Source organism: Scyliorhinus canicula, chromosome 4 (assembly GCF_902713615.1).
Source record: "Scyliorhinus canicula chromosome 4, sScyCan1.1, whole genome shotgun sequence".
Taxonomy (NCBI): Eukaryota; Metazoa; Chordata; class Chondrichthyes; order Carcharhiniformes; family Scyliorhinidae; genus Scyliorhinus; species Scyliorhinus canicula.
Genome location: NC_052149.1, coordinates 232,427,037 through 232,443,826, shown reverse-complemented (window position 1 = coordinate 232,443,826; position 16,790 = coordinate 232,427,037). Strand labels below are relative to the sequence as shown.

General features: G+C 50.1%; 1 protein-coding gene across 2 annotated transcripts in view; it reads right to left on the bottom strand.

Moving 5' to 3' along the window:
- Window positions 1-2,389: 2,389 nt before the first annotated feature.
- The window catches only part of gpx3 (glutathione peroxidase 3), a 54,860-nt gene continuing 40,459 nt past the window's right edge, over window positions 2,390-16,790 (bottom strand). For both annotated transcript variants that reach the window (XM_038796249.1, XM_038796248.1), the window contains exons 4-7: window positions 13,907-14,063; window positions 10,414-10,531; window positions 8,741-8,840; window positions 2,390-3,559 (exon numbers count right to left, since the gene is read on the bottom strand). In XM_038796249.1, coding sequence (XP_038652177.1) covers window positions 3,341-3,559; window positions 8,741-8,840; window positions 10,414-10,531; window positions 13,907-14,063 — 594 coding nt within the window. In that variant the 3' untranslated portion in view covers window positions 2,390-3,340. The remainder of the gene's footprint in view (window positions 3,560-8,740; window positions 8,841-10,413; window positions 10,532-13,906; window positions 14,064-16,790) is intronic.

Below are 16,790 nucleotides of genomic sequence, written 5' to 3'. Positions count from 1 at the left end.
CCAATGTCTACTTTGGCCTGTCGTTTGTTTCTTATGTATTGAAAGAAACTTTTACTATCATTTCTTATATTACTGGCTAGCCTGCCTTCATATTTGATCCTCTCCTTCCTTATTTGTCTCTTTGTTAACCTCTGTTTGTTTTTGTAGCCTTCCCAATCTTCTGATTTCCTAGTGCTTTTGGCCACTTTATAGGATCTCTCTTTTTCTTTGATACATTTCCTGACCTCCTTTGTCAGCCATGGCTGTCTAATCCCTCCTCGGATAATCTTTCTTTTCTTGGGGATGAACCTCTGTACAGTGTCCTCAATTATGCATACAAACTCCTGCCATTTTTGCTCTGCTGTCTTCCCCACTAGGGTCTGCTTCCAGTCGATTTTATCGAAAATATGTTTGTTATTTTCTTTTGTTGTTGTTAATTTATTGCTTTGTATTGGGGGGGAGGGGTTTTTCTTTCTGTTTTTTTGTTCTATGCCTTGTTTATTTCATTGTTGGGAGAAAATTTGTCGTTGAAAAATTTGAATAAAAATTATTTAAAAAAAAAAATTAATTCCCAAGACTCACATCCAAAAGGCCAATGCTCAGTTTGTTAACTCTTATTAAAATACCTATAGAAACTCTTACTATTTGTTTTATATTTCTAGTTAGCTTTTTCTCCTATATTAAGTTTTCCTTCGCCTTATTATTTGGTTTTTCTTTGCTGTTTTTTACATTCTGTCCAATCTTTGCACCTGCCACCCATCCCTGTTTAATTAAATGCTTTTTCTTTCATTTGGAATACTATTTTGAACTTTTTTTTTTAAGACAACCACGGATGTGGATCTGCCCCTCGGAATGTTTCATTCTCATTGGAATGCATCAATTCTGAAATGTCCCTTTTAAACGTTTGCCACTATATCCTTGTTGACCTAACCATTAACCTCATTTATCGATTCACTTTAGTGGGTTCTGCTTTCATGCCCTCACAATTGCCGTCATTTAAGTTTAAAATTCTGAACAAGGACCCACTATTCGCTCCTTCAAACTTAATGTGAAATTCAATCATATTATGATCACAAGTATCCAGTTCCAGCAAATATCGCGATGGTTCAAGTTAGGTAAGTGAGTGGCAAAGAAATAGGTTTAACATTTAGATAGGAACTTCTACAGGCAACAGGGGCCTAACCAAGATCCCCAGGCAAAACACTCCTCCTCGCCCCTCACCTTCAATCGCTACCTTAAAGCTCTTCACTATGAGATCATTAATTTATCCTGTCTTGTTGCACAATACCAGCTTAGGTATGGCCTGTTCCCGGGCTGTCTTTGGAATGTGCCGATTCAAGAAACTATTCTGAAAACATTCTGTGAACTCCTCATCTAGGCTACCTTTTCCCATTTTATTTATCCTGTTTATATGTAGATTAAAATCCCCCATGATTAATGCCTTTCTGACAAGGTCCGATTATTTTTTCCCCTTCTACTCCGTCCTACTGTGTGAATACTCAGAAGGTCTGTACACTCTCTCACAAGAGACTTCTTCCTTTATCATTCCTCATCTCTACCCAAACCATTTCTAGATCCTGATTTCCTTACTCCCTCTCTATTGTGCTATTACCATAATTAATTAAGAGAGCCATCCCTTACACATTTTCCTCAATTTCTGTCCTTCCTAAATGTCATGTAGTCTTCAATATTCAGGTCCCAATCTCACATCCTGCAGCCATGTGTCTGTAATGGCTATCAGATCGGACTGATTTATTTCTATTTACGACCTCCGTTTATCTGCTTTGTTTTAAATGCTACGTGCATTTAGATACGGAACCTCTGCTTTTGTCCTTTTATTATTTTTGTAACCCCCAGACCTATCTGCTGATTTACTCTGCGATCTGCGTTCTCTGTCCCTTCCTGTTCCGGCCTGTTTATTGTTTCGCATGTTAACACCTTTCAAACTGAATGTGAAATTCAATCATATTATGATCACTGCTACCTAGGATCCTCTTCACTATGAGATCATTAATTTATCTTGTCTCTTGCCTTGTCTCTATTCTTTGATTTATCAAATCTTCCCAAATTTCCTCTTGCACCCACTGTTCAGTTTAAAACTCTCTCCCTCTATTCCCCTAGTTATGCAGCTTGCGAGAACATCAGCCCCAGCATGGTCCCAATGGCACAGGGCCCATTTCTCACACGCCAGTCTTTGAGCCACGCATTCACCTCCCTAATCTGATTTTTCCTATGCCAAGCCTCTTTTCTAGTTCTGCCTACACCGCTGGTACCTACATGGACCGTGGCGACTGGCTCCTCCCCCTCCCACTGTCGGTTCCTCTCCAGCCCTGGGCAGCTGACTGAACCCTGACGCTGGGCAGGCAGCAACCTGCAGGTCCATAGGAAAAATTCTCCAGGTGACACACAGTTTGTGAAAGATAGTTTATTATCAGTTGTGTACGAGGTTCAATGACTTGTTGATATCCCTGGCGGATAGGCAGGAGCTGCAGGATAGGTAGAGACAAGATGCTCTGTGCGAGGTTACGGGACAGCCTGAATGCACTGAAGGGCTGAACCTCTGTCCGCACAGTATCAGAGCAGACCTGGCAAGGAGTGCCTGCTTTTAGACCTGATCATCACTCAGCATTTCTCTTCCCATCTTCTCCATGCCTCAATCCCCCCGCCCACCCACCTGGGATATCCGAGAGCTAGACAGTGAAAGCGATTAACTAATAATATATACAGTTCCAGCAAGTATCGCGATGGTTCAAGTTAGGTAAGTGAGTGGCAAAGAAATAGGTTCAACATTTAGGTGGGAAACTTCTACAGGGGCCTAACCAAGATCCCCAGGCAAAACACTCCTCCCCGCCCCTCATCTTCAATGGTAGGCCCGAAGAGAATCCCTGGCAGTCTGTTTCCAATTCCCCTTGCGATGTGTGTGGGAGGGCCCGAAGTGAAGGTTGAGCAGATGGTGAGTGCAGAGGAGAGAAGGGGAATGATGCGAGACTGAAGTTGGTGAGGGGGTGGAGGGAAAGATAGAGAGGGTGAAGGAGCAAGGGGCAATGAGGGGGAGGAGGGGTGCCAAAAAGGGGAGGGAGCAAGGGGTACGAAGGGGGAGTGAAGGGGTAAAGGAATGAGGTGAGGGAAAATGAAGGGTGAGTCAAGGGGAAGAGGGTAAAGGAGGAGGGGGTAAAGGAGCGGGAGCATGATTGGGGAGGGTCGTGAAGCAGAAGTGAGAGTATGAAAGGGAGAAGGGAGTGAATGCAAAGGAGTGATAGTATGAGTGGGAGGGGAGAAGGGCCATGGAAGGGCTTCACCTAGCTAATTTGAACCACCATATAATTCTATGGGCAAAAAAATCAAGCTTTGCAAACATCATTTAGTTGTATTTTTGTTGAATGTGCACTTTCCTCAGGTACTCGATGATATCCTCCTTGACTTTGTCCATGGGGACCCGTGGGAACCAACGTTGGACAGCTTTGCCATCGCGGCCAATGAGAAACTTCTCAAAATTCCACTTGATGTCAGAGATTTTGAGAGGTTGCCAGAAGAGCCTATCGGTGCTTCCAAAAGTGTCTCCCACTGGGGGGCAGGCATTCTGTTCATAGCAACAATAACAACAAGGATATACAGTTAGATCATTGTCGGTCATTGCTAACCCTCCCTCACCTGCATCCTCTGCCCTCTCACCTCTAACCCATCACACCCAAGAAGGCAACATAATGGAATCGCCATTAATTCCCAAACTTCCCTCCAGGTCGGAGCTTGACACACATCACTCGCTCCTCCATTGTCGCTCAGTCAGCCTCTGTGTTCACCACCATCTTCTCAAGGATAGTCCCATTGTTTGCCCATCTACTATCTTGGATATTAGTTCCCTTCACCACCAGCAGTGTACTCGGACTGTAGCGTCTGCCATCTATAAGATGGAGTGCCAGTCACCAATACCTTTCCTTCCAATCCTGCTAGAACGCTGGAAAGGAGTGATGTACATGGAGGGTACATAGAGAGAACTTACAGAGGGAACAATGGAGGAGTTATTACATTATGGGTATATCTTATAGACCAGCAAATAATGCCCAGAGCAAGTAAATAATGGGCTACTGTCCACAAAGGCCCATGGACATCGCTGTCTATTGTAGAGAGACAATCGGTGATATGTAGCTTGAGGAACGTCAATCTGCAAGAGTGGGGCTAGGTGAGAAGGTAGGCCTCCATGAACTACCGGAGCGATTGCAGCCTAATTGGAGAAGGAGGAGTAGGCCATTCAGCACCTTGAACCTGCTCCTCCATTTGATCGGATTGTGGCTGAACTGATCATGGCCTCGACTCCACTTTCCTGTTGAGCCTTTGACTCCCTTGTCAGTCAAGAAACTCTCCAACTCAGCCTCAAAAATATTCAGTCAGTCAGCTCCCACCGCTCTCTGGCAGCGGGAATGCCACAGACTAACCGCCCACTGAAAGAAAGGAATTCTCCTCATTAAACGGGAGACTTATTTTAGTCCTAGTCTCTCCCATAAGGGGAAAATCGTCTCAGCATCAATTCTCTGATATGATCCTAATATCGGCTTGAGTAGTAACAATGTAAAAGACAGTGTGGGGGAGGAATTGCTGAATTGTGTATATGAAATGTTTCCAGATCAGTGTGTTTCCCGCCTAATGGATCTAGGTTGAGCAGAGAAGAGTTGGAGAGTGATTTAATTGAGGCGTCAAAATCATTATTTTTTTTGATAAAAATAAATAAGGAGAACCATTTTGTTGTTAGAAGGTTGGATGGGAGGAGCTTGAGGAATCAGCTGAGGCAGAAGGATCCAGGGGCGGGATTCTCCCAACGGGCAGCTAAGTGCCGGGAATGTTTTATTCCGGTGTTGGTGCCCGTTCCGGGACCCCATTCTGCAGCCGACAGGGGGCTAGGATGGCGCTCGAGCGGCCTCCGCAGCTCCAGCTGCCGATCCCAGCCTCAACCCGAACCTCGGCTTTTTGTTGACAGTCGCTCGGCGCGATTCCCGCGGCGCGGCGGCGATTCTCCGACCCGGCACGGGGGGAGGGTCGGAGAATTCCACCCCAGATGTTTGGCAATTCACATAGATTTACATAGAATTTACAGTGCAGAAGGAGGCCATTCGGCACATCGAATCTGCACCGGCCCTTTGGAAAGAGCACCCTACCTTAGCCCACACCTCCACCCTATCCTCGCAACCCAGTAACCCTGCCCAACCATTTTGGATACCTAGAGCAATTTAGCATGACCAATCCACCTAACCTGCACATCTTTGGACTGTGGGAGGAAACCGGAGCCCCCGGAGGAAACCCACGCAGACACGGGGAGAACGTGCAGACTCCGCACAGACAGTGACCCAAGCCGAGAATCGAACCTCGGACCCTGGAGCTGTGAAGCAACAGTGCTAACCACTGTGCCACTGTGCAGCCTACTGTGCTGTCCTTTCAATTTCACTTTATTATCCGTAAGGAAATTCACTTTGGGTAACATTTCCTGACAGTGCAGCACTCCCTCAGTACTGACCCTCTGACAGTGCGGCACTCCCTCAGTACTGACCCTCTGACAGTGCAGCACTCCCTCAGTACTGACCCTCTGACAGTGCAGCACTCCCTCAGTACTGACCCTCTGACAGTGCAGCACTCCCTCAGTACTGACCATTTGACAGTGCAGCAATCCCTCAGTACTGACCCTGTGACAGTGCAGCACTCCCTCAGTACTGACCCTCTGACAGTGCGGCACTCCCTCAGTACTGACCCTCTGACAGTGCAGCACTCCCTCAGTACTGACCCACTGACAGTGCAGCACTCCCTCAGTACTGACCCACTGACAGTGCAGCAATCCCTCAGTACTGACCCTCTGACAGTGCAGCGCTCCCTCAGTACTGACCCTCTGACAGTGCAGCACTCCCTCAGCACTGACCCTCTGACAGTGCAGCACTCCCTCAGTACTGACCCACTGACAGTGCAGCAATCCCTCAGTACTGACCCTCTGACAGTGCAGCGCTCCCTCAGTACTGACCCTCTGACAGTGCAGCACTCCCTCAGCACTGATCCACTGACAGTGCAGCACAGCCTCAGTACTGACACTCTGACAGTGCAGCACTCCCTCAGTACTGACCTTCTGACAGTGCAGAACTCCCTCAGTACTGCCCCTCTGACAGTGCGGCACTCCCTCAGTACTGACCCTCTGACAGTGCGGCACTCCCTCAGTACTGACCCTCTGACAGTGTAGCACTCCCTCAGTACTGACCCTCTGACAGTGCGGCACTCCCTCAGTACTGACCCTCTGACAGTGCGGCACTCCCTCAGTACTGACCGCCTGACAGTGCGGCACTCCCTCAGTACTGACCCTCTGACAGTGCAGCGCTCCCTCAGTACTGACCCTCTGACAGTGCAGCACTCCCTCAGTACTGACCCTCTGACAGTGCAGCACTCCCTCAGTACTGACCTTCTGACAGTGAGGCACTCCCTTAGTGCTGACCCTCTGACAGTGCAGCACTCCCTCAGTACTGACCCTCTGACAGTGCAGCACTCCCTCAGTACTGACCCTCTGACAGTGCAGCACTCCCTCAGTACTGACCCTCTGACAGTGCAGCACTCCCTCAGTACTGACCCTCTGACAGTGCAGCACTCCCTCAGTACTGACCCTCTGACAGTGCAGCGCTCCCTCAGTACTGACCCTCTGACAGTGCAGCACTCCCTCAGTACTGACCCTCTGACAGTGCAGCACTCCCTCAGTACTGACCTTCTGACAGTGTGGCACTCCCTCAGTACTGACCCTCTGACAGTGCAGCACTCCCTCAGTACTGACCCTCTGACAGTGCAGCACTCCCTCAATACTGACCCTCTGACAGTGCAGCACTCCCTCAGTACTGACCCTCTGACAGTGCAGCACTCCCTCAGTACAATATAGCACAGGAACAGGCTCTTCATCCTTCGAAGCCTATACCTGTCATGATGCCACCCTTGTCCAAAATGCTCAGCACTTCTGAATGCCTGTTGAACACCATTAATAATCTATTATTATTGTCACAAGGAGGCTTACATTAACACTGCAATGAAGTTACTGTGAAAAGCCCCTAGTCGCCACATTCCGGCGCCTGTCCAGATACACTGAGGGAGAATTCAGAACCTAATTCAACGAACTTAGAGTGTGATTCTCCCAATGGGAGACTGAGGGGGCGATGCTCGATTCTCCGCTGCCCAGGCCGGGTGGGAGAATCGCGGGAAGGCCGCTCTGGCACCCCCCGCGATTCTTCCACGCCCCCCCCCAAAATGGTGTGTCGCGTTTTGCGACTCGCCGCTCAGAGAATCGGGGGTTGCCGTTTTTAACGGCGATGTGCGATTCTCCGGCCCGGATGGACCGAGTGGCCTACCGTTCCCGACCTGTTCATGCCGGCAGCAACCACACCTGGTCGCTGCCGGCGTGAACATAGCGCGAAAGGTGAGTTTGGAGCCTGTGGGGGTGCGGAGAGGGGATTGAGCACCACGGCCATGCTCGGAAGGGGACTGGCCCGCGATCGGTGCCCACCGATCGTCGGCCCAGTGTCTCCGAGAGACGCACTCTTTCCCCTCCGCCGCCCCGCAAGATCAAGCCGCCACGTGTTCCGGGGCAGCGGAGGGGCAGACGGCAACCGCGCATGCGCCGCGTCATTATCGGCGTGCCTCCTTGACGCTACTGTCAAGGCCTGGCGGCCGAGTTCCAGGAAACGCCGCTCCTTGCCCCCCGGGGTGGGGGGGGAGAATAGGGGCCGAGGAGCGGCCTCCAACGCCGTCGTGAAACACTCCGGGTTTCACGACGGCGTCAGCCGGTGCGGAGATTTCCGCCTTGAGTGCCGATGCTGGAGTGAAACCCGGAGTGTTTCACTTCGGCATCGGAGGCCACTCCTCGCCCCCTATTCTCCCCCCCTGGGGGGCTAGGAGCGGCGGCGCGTGTACCCTGAGCGCCCGGCCTTGACGCTTGCGTCAAAGCGGCGCGCCGGGAATGACGTGGCCGGCGGCGCCGAAGTGACGTCAGCCGCGCATGCGCAGGTTGGTCGGCTCCAACCCGCGCATGCGCGGTTGCTGTCTTCCCCTCCGCTGCCCCGCAAGACATGGCGGCTTGATCTTGCGGGGCGGCGGAGGGAAAAGCGTGCGTCGTTTACAGACGCCCGCCCAACGATCGGTGGGCACCGATCGGGGGCCAGACATCTGCTGAGCACGCCCGTGGTGCTCGATCCTCCCTCCGCCCCCCACAGGCCCACACTCACCTGTCGCGCGCTGTTCACGCCAGCAGCGACCAGGTGTGGTTTGCGCCGGCATGAACCGGTCGGGTTCGGCAGGCCGCTCGGCCCATTCGGGCCGGAGAACGGCGATTCTCCGAGCGGCCTGTCGAGAAACGCGACACGCCATTTTTGGGGGGGTCGGAGAATCGCTGTGGGTGCCAGGGCGGCATGGCGTGATTCGCCCGGCCCTCCCGCAATTCTCCCACCCGGCATGGGGTGCGGAGAATCGTGCCCTTAGTCTTTCGGGACTTGTGGGAGGAAACCGGAGCACCCAGAGGACACCCACGCAGACACGGGGAGAATATGCAGGCTCTGTACAGACAGTGACCCAATGGCTCAACACATTGATTACCCCTTGTCCTTAAGTGGTCCAATCTTTTCCCTGGCCACCCTCTTGCTTTCTTCATATGAATAAAAAGGTTTGGGATGAATCCTACTTGCCATGGACTTCCCATACTTATCATTCATTCTGTCAGAAATCTTTGTAATCTAAGTAGAGGCTGTGTCCCGCTTACCTTCATGTAGGTGAACTGCTCTTGCTCGGATTCACCATTCACGTCCCCTTTCTGGAACAGCTGGAAGTTTGGCACAAAGCCATCGCCGGGACGGATATACCTGTGACCAAATGGCAGCACTTTAGGAGTGGAACATAAGAACACAAGAACTAGGAGCAGGAGTCGGCCATCTGGCCCCTCGAGCCTGCTCCGCCAGTCAATGAGATCATGGCTGATCTTTTGTGGACTCAGCTCCACTTTCCGGCCCGAACACCATAACCCTTTATTCCTTTATTCTTCAAAAAACTATCTATCTTTATCTTAAAAACATTTAATGAAGGAGCCTCAGCTGCTTCACTGGGCAAGGAATTCCATAGATTCACAACCCTTTGGGTGAAGAAGTTCCTCCTAAACTCAGAACGAGAGGACAACATTAATTACTGGAGCTTGAAGCTACTGCATTGGTCACTAAGAGCGCTGCTAGGCCCAGCAACCCTTGGAAATCACACTCCCCGCCTCTCCTGCAGGATTTGGGTGCTCTTCATCCTCCAAGAAGACACTTTGCGAGTCAGGGTTGTCAGGCTGTTCTACCCTGGGGGGGGGGGGGGGATTCATTGCAGACCAGACACTTCCTTGCAATCTACGCAAACCCACCTTCCTTGGAGAGTGGCAGAGGGGCAGGAGTTCAAGTTGTTTCATTCCTCTTTCTACCAGGGGATCACTGAGACTATTTCCACTGCCCTCCCACTGTATCCAGGTTACAAAGGGGCTACACTGTTCCAACAGTGGTAACAAGTCCCACATCCTCTCACAGTTTACAGGAGGGGAGTTACTTGCCCCAGCGTTGTGGGATTGGATTGGATTGGATTGGATTGGTTTATTGTCACGTGTACCGAGGTACAGTGAAAAGTATTTCTCTGCGAGCAGCTCAACAAATCATTCAGTACATGGGAAGAAAAGGGAATTAAACAGAATTCAAGAAAATATATGAGAATACATAATAGGGCAACACAATATATACAATGTAACTACATAAGCATTGGCATCGGATGAAGCATACATGGGTGTAGTGTTAATGAGGTCAGTCCATAAGAGGATCATTTAGGAGTCTGGGACAGCGGGGAAGAAGCTGTTTTTGAGTCTGTGCGTGTTCTCAGACTTCTGTATCTCCTGCCCGATGGAAGAAGTTGGAAAAGTGAGTAAGCCGGGTGGGAGGGATCCTTGATTATGCTGCCCGCTTTCCCCCGGCAGCGGGAGGTGTAGATGGAATCAATGGATGGGAGGCAGGTTTGTGTGATGGACTGGGTGGTATTCACGACTCTCTGAAGTTCCTTGCGGTCCTGGGCCGAGCAGTTGCCATACCAGGCTGTGATGCAGCCCCATAGGATGCTCTCTATAGTGCATCTGTAAAAGTTGGTGAGGGTTAATGAGGACATGCCGAATTTCCTTAGTTTCCTGAGGAAGTATAGGCGCTGTTGTGCTGATGAAATCCATCTCAGGAGAGGGCTGAACAATGGGGCGGTATTAATACACTGTGTTATTTCAGGGGTATTTACACAGAAAGTATCCTCAGGAGATTTAATCGGCTGGTCATGTTTGAGACAGGGGAGCAAGTCGCTGGGCTGTGGATGGAGATGAGATTAGTTGAGGATGCAAGGTACACACACACGGCTCTCAAAAATCTCCTTACTTACCTTAACAAGGGAAGGATCTCATTGTTTTCTCCTGGTTCCTGTTTACCAAACTGATTAGATGGAAATGCAAAGATTGTGAAGTTGAATGATTTCAGCTCCTCGTGTAGTGCATTCAGTTCTGGGGAGGAAAAGAAAACTTCTCCTGACTACATTTCAGTGCAAATTTGATTTGGAAATGTTGAGAACTCTTTTCCCTCACCCCGTCACCAAGCATCCTCCCAACTCCCCGAATATGAGGTCTGTCTCCTTGGTCACTTCTAAAAGAGTTCCTTCTTTTTAATTTGTTACCTGGGATGCCTGACACTGAGGGGGGGATGCCCCTCATTGCACAGGAACTGATAGCACAAAAACAGGCCATTCAGCCCAACACCTTTCTGAGCCATCTCCCATCATGCTGCATTTACTCCCATCAACATAACTTTCTCTCTCTTTCTCGCTTCACTTTAAACGCCCTCGTTAAATGTCTGATAAACTTGTAACTGCTCCCTCCAGTGGCTATTCTGGGCATTTCATTAACCCTTGCAGTTCTTACATTATGATAATAACACACAAACCTGACATTGCACCTGATACTTCTGTGGTTGTTGGTGGTGGTTATTGGCTGAAAGAGAAAGAGTGTCCTCGATACTTGTGTGGTGGGGAAGGGTGGTTCGCAGAGCCCCTGATACTTCAGTGATTTGGGGTGTGTGTGGGAGTATCGACCTGATACTTGTGGGGGTGGTCCTCTGTGTCGGTAGGGGGCGGGGAAGGTTAGGGTAGTTCCAGCACTGATTGAGCTGCCCTATAAAGATGGTGCCCTGATCTCTGTGGAGCCGGCCATGCTGGCTCTATCAGATCCCGCCTTGCCAGAGTGACAGCATCAAGCACGTCTCCAGATGGTCTGTGCACTAAATCCCAGGAGATCTAGTCTGAAAACTCGGCTGGACATCTGGAGGATACTCGCTGGTTTTCAGTCAAAACCTGACAAGTTTTGGTAAAATTCTGCCCGTGTTCTCTAAATCAGGCTATCCAATCAAACCCTTTAATCATGTGAAAGACCTCGATCAGGTCACCACTCAGCCTTTGAGAGCTAAGAGACCCAGGCTGTTCAGTCTTTCCTGAACAGTTACTAATTGATTCTGGGATCATTCTGAGTGTGAATGCCTCCAGAGTGATTGAAAGCTGTCCGCCTGGTGTAGGACATGTGGCTCCAGATTGCCCTGTGGCCTTCCCTGAAGGACACCAGAGAGGCAGGCACCTTTCTAATCGACCTGGAAGATTCACCCTCAGTTTTGTCTGGTGAGACTTCAGCACCAATTGTTAAAAGGCCTGAGTTCCAATTTCACATGTGGCTCTTGCCTTGATGGGATTCTAGCTCATGCACAAAAATGAAAGAGCTAAGAAGGGACAGAGCTAAAGGGAAGAGAGACGTGATAAACAATACATGGCTGCCTCCCCTCCTCGGTTTGTGGATGCTGGGCTGCGGAAAGTCTCCAAGCCTGACTGACTGTCTCAGAGTTTCACACAGTGTCACCTCAGCATCTGAAGGAGTTTTAATGGAGTACACAGGATAACTTATTTTCATTACACAGAGGTCTTGTTACAGGATACAGAAAGGGAGATGAGATTTTCTTAATGCACTGTCAAGAAATCCTTTGATCTGTGCATCCCTGTGTGCTGGATCAGCAGTCTCTGCAGATTGTAACATTTAAGATGAAGGATATTCCAAAACTGGCTACATTGCATTCCAATGCTGGTTACATTGTTCCCTGCCTCGTAACAAGTGTGGGACCCTCTCGGAGCGTTATGATAGGTCCCCAAATCAGATCAAGCATCCGTGAATAGCAGTTATCACTCAGTCATTTTTGGGAGTGTCAGGAGCAGGAGGAAGAAGCAACATGGCAGCCAATGTGTTGCTGTCAGCTCTGAGGAGCTGAGATTAGGGCTCATGGGAGGTCCTGGTAATTGAGGAGGGCTCAGAGGAAGCCCTGGGAGTCATATATAACTGGGAGACAGGAGTTCAGAGAAAGTCTGCTCAGTGAAGCTCGCAATGAGCTGAAATTATGCCAGTCAATAGAGACTGAAGTACAGACGCGGGAATTCAGGAAAAAGGAATCTTGGAAGGTGAGATTGAAGCCCTGTGAGCTGGGCCATTGTTAAAGTTGTCTGAATGGGTTTTTTGGAGAGAATTCCAAGGAAAGATCTTTGAATATGAAGCTTGGAATCCCTCTTGAGACGGAATTTCAATGAGATTGTTTGACTTGATGTTTGAGAAATCCATGGACTCTGTCTTGGTTGCATCTGTCATTTGCTTCATATTGTAACATGTCAAACCACAGTTTGTCTGTCAATTCACATGTACCTCACACTCACCCTGAATGTTAGAGTATAAGATTGTTATATCTTTCTGAGCGTCTGTAGGAAAGCTTGTTTTTATTTGTTCAAAGCTCATGGAATCTTCTGGTTTCATTCCAAAAGGTGTCTTCAATCTCTTTTTTTTTGTCTTAGCGAAATTAGCCCCCAAAGACAGCATCTTTATTTAAATACAAGTTTGTAGAATACACCAATAAAGTACACAAAAGCATTATCCTCCAATTACAACCAATGCAACCATGGATGTTAAACATGTACAATGATTATTGAGGTTGCCATCTTTATACTCAAGTCTTCCACAAACAAACACAATTTGAAGTCATAGTGAAGGCCTGTTTTTACGACGTCTGACACTGAACTCCTGTTCTGGGGTGATCCACGTCATCATCATATGCCTCACCATTGTAGCGTTGCCTTAACTGCTGTGGATCAAAATCTACCAAATCTACTTGTTCCATGTCATCAGTAATGTCAACCTCATGTCGTGCAGGGAGCGACTTTAGGTGTCTTCAATCTCAAGCTTTAAACAAAACTTTCTTGGTCCCTAACTGAGTCTCTCTCCTCCCCCCCCCCCCCCCCCCCCCCCCACCCCATGCCCCAGGGTCTGGCCCAGGATGGTAACAGCAGTGAGCTGTTATGATCTGGAACACTGTTTGAAAGGGCATGGACGCGGGCTCAATAGCAACTTTTAAAAAGCAGGTGGACAAATATTTGAACACAACACATTTACAGGTTGATGGAGAAAGGGTGGGGAATATGACCAATTGGATAGCTGGTTTTGAAAAGCTGGCACAGACACGATGGTCATCATACTATAAACTGCAACATCTGGCTGGAGGCTAGTTCTTCGCGGGTTGACAGAATTCTAGAACAGCGTGGTGCTTCACTTTGTGTGTCAGCATCAAACACAACTTTGGAGTACCGTGCTGCCCGGTGGAGTAGGGGAGGCGAATATCACCAACGCAACTAAGGTTAAGATTGATAAGCACAAGAGGGAGACAGGATGAGCTGATTGGGTGATTTGAAGTAGGACTGGAGGAGGCACAGTCACCAACACAGCCATTGGACAGAATGGCCTCTTTCTGAACAGCATGTTCTATCTAATCTCACCGTGGAGCTGGAACCTGCAACACATCCTCACCTTTGTACTGGTACGTCAGTCCTCAGAACGTGGCTACGTTGATGACCAGGATGGTTTTCCCAGCGTATTCCCGAAAGAGGACATGTTTGCTCCCATCTAAAATAGTTGCTCCATAGTCGTGGAAGGAGCCAGGGGCTGAGGTGTTGCAATGTGAAACCTGGAAGCAAAAAGGAGAATGGAGAAGCCAGATGCTATTTATTCATGTCGCATTGTAATGACCTCTCCTCTCGTGACCCTGCTGGAGGAATGAATGAGTTATTTCCAGTGTCTAGGCCAATATTTACCCCTCGCCCAACATCACTACCAAAAATACTGATTTTGTGGCCAAGATCTTTTGCTGTGTGTGGGATCTTGCTGTGTACAATTTGGCTGCCATGTTTTGTAAATCTTGACAGTGACTGCACTTCAAAAGTACGTCATTTGGGATATCCTCAGGTTGTGAAGGGGGTTATGGAAATGAGTTATTTTTAAAACTTGAATCCCAGTTTTCTCACATCCTGTCAGAACCAGTTATGGAAGAGAAGCAACACTCTGGGCATCACTGTCCACAGAACTGGGCCTAAAAATTAACAACTTGCATTCGGATTGCACCTTTTGGCCCACTCTCCCGTCCTATCACTGTAACCTCATACCCGGACCTAACCTGGGCATCTTTGTGACACTATGGGTAATTTATCATGGCCAATCCACCTAACCTGCATATCTTTGGGTTGTGGGTGGAAACCGGAGCACCCGAGGAACCCCACACTGACACGGGGAGAACGTGCAAACTCCACACTTGAGACCAGAATTGAGCCCGGGGGCGAAATTCTCCGCAACCCGGGAATTGGCGGGGGCGGGAATCGCGCCGCACCGATCGGCGTGCCCTCTGCGCCGATCGGCGAGCCCCCTGCGGCGATTTTCCAATCCGCGATGGGCCGAAGTCCCACCGCTGAGAGGCCAATCCTGCCTCCGTGGTTTCAACCACCTCTGGTGGCGGCGGGATTGGTGGCGGGAGCGGGCCCCCGGGGTCCTGGGGGGGGCGCGGGGCGATTTGGCCCCGGGGGGGGGGCCCCACGGTGGCCAGGCCCATGATCGTGGCCCACTGATCGGCGGGCGGGCCAGTGCCGTGGGGGCACTCTTTTTCTTCCGCCACCGCCACGGCCTCCACCATGGCGGAGGCGGAAGAGACCCCCTCCACCACGCATGCGCCAGTGGTGACGTCAGCGGCAGCTGACGCACCGACGCATGCGCGAACCGGCGAAGGCCTTTCGGCCATCCCCAATGGCGGGCGGCGGTCGTCAAAGGCCATTGGCGCCGGTTTTGGCGCCAGTCGGCGTGGCGCCAACCACTCCGGCACGGGCCTATCTCCCAAAGGTGCGGAGAATTCCGCACCTTTGGGGAGTCCCGACGCCGGAGTGGTTGGCGCCACTCCGCTACGCTGGGACCCCCCCGCTCTGCCGGGTAGGGGAGAATCCCAGCCCGGGTCCTTGGCGCTGTGAGGCAGCAGTGCTAACCACTGTGCCTCCATGCCGCCCCTAATCAAGGTGCCCTGAAGCATTTTACAGCCAATCCCCGTTGCAAAGTGAGAAAGAGAGCTTCTACCTGCACTCTGTGAGCTCCTACAAACAGTATTGCAATAATGCCCGGTTCATCTGTTTCAGTGATCTTAGTTGAGGAATAAATATTGGGCTGTATTTCGTGAGGGGGAGGGGGGGGTTGGTGGAATGAATATCTCGCGTCCTCACCCCAGAGGCCAAGCAGTATCATTCTATGCCCCTCCTACAGCCATACTCCACAACCAGCGGGCAGGCTAACTGGCTGCCAGTGGGACTTCTGCCCCTCACCGAGGAGGACGTCCCACCCTTGGGAGGTGCCAGCCAATCCAATTGGCCGCCATCTCCAGCAATCACAACATTGCCAAAATGTCATTAGTAGGCACGATTGGGACAGCAATGGGTCCCATGAATATAATAATAATCTTTTATTGTCACAAGTAGGCTTCCATCAACACTGCAATGAAGTTACTGTGAAAATCCCCTCGTCGCCACATTCCGGCGCCTGTTCGGGTACACAGAGGGAGAATTCAGTGTCCAAATTACCTAACAAGCACGTCTTTCAGGACTTGTGGGAGGAAACCGGAGCACCCGGAGGAAACTCATGCAGACACGGGGAAAACGTGCAGACTCCGCACAGACAGTGACCCAACGGGGAGTCGAACCTGGGACCCTAGCTCTGTGAAACAACAGTGCAAACCATTGTGCTACCGTGCCACCAATTCAACCCAGTATCAATCCGACCAATCGATGAGCCTGGATGAGCCTGATACAGTTCAAGATGGTGCACAGGGTGCATATGAGTGGGTTCTTTCAGGGGGTAGAGGATGAGTGTGAGAGGTGTCTGCGGGGGCCAGCGAATCATGCGCACATACTTTGGGGTTGTGAAAAATTGGGAAGATTCTGGGCGGGATAGTTCGCGTTCTTAGCCAGGATAGCGGAGGAGGGAGTGGACCTGGACTCTTTGGTGGCGATATTTGGGGTTTCAGAGAAGCCGGGGCTCATGGAGAGGAGGAAGGCCGATGTCTTGGCCTTCGCCTCTCTGATTGCACGGCAGCATGGCTGGGTGACCTGTACGACTCCCTGCAGTTAGAGAAGATAAAGTATGAGTTAAGGGGCTCAGCGGGGGAGTTCGAGAAAAGGTGGGGCTTATTTGTGACTGTGTTTGTGGAGCTGTTCATCATGTGGGAGGGGGCGGTGATGGGGAGGGAGGGGTGAAAAAGGAGGGAAATCTGTACAAACTGTATAGTTGATTGTTGGGAAGAATGTTTCCCGTGGTGTTTATTTGCTGTAACCTACTTTGATACAAGTTTGAATAAAAAGGGTTTAAAAAAAAAATCACTTCCACG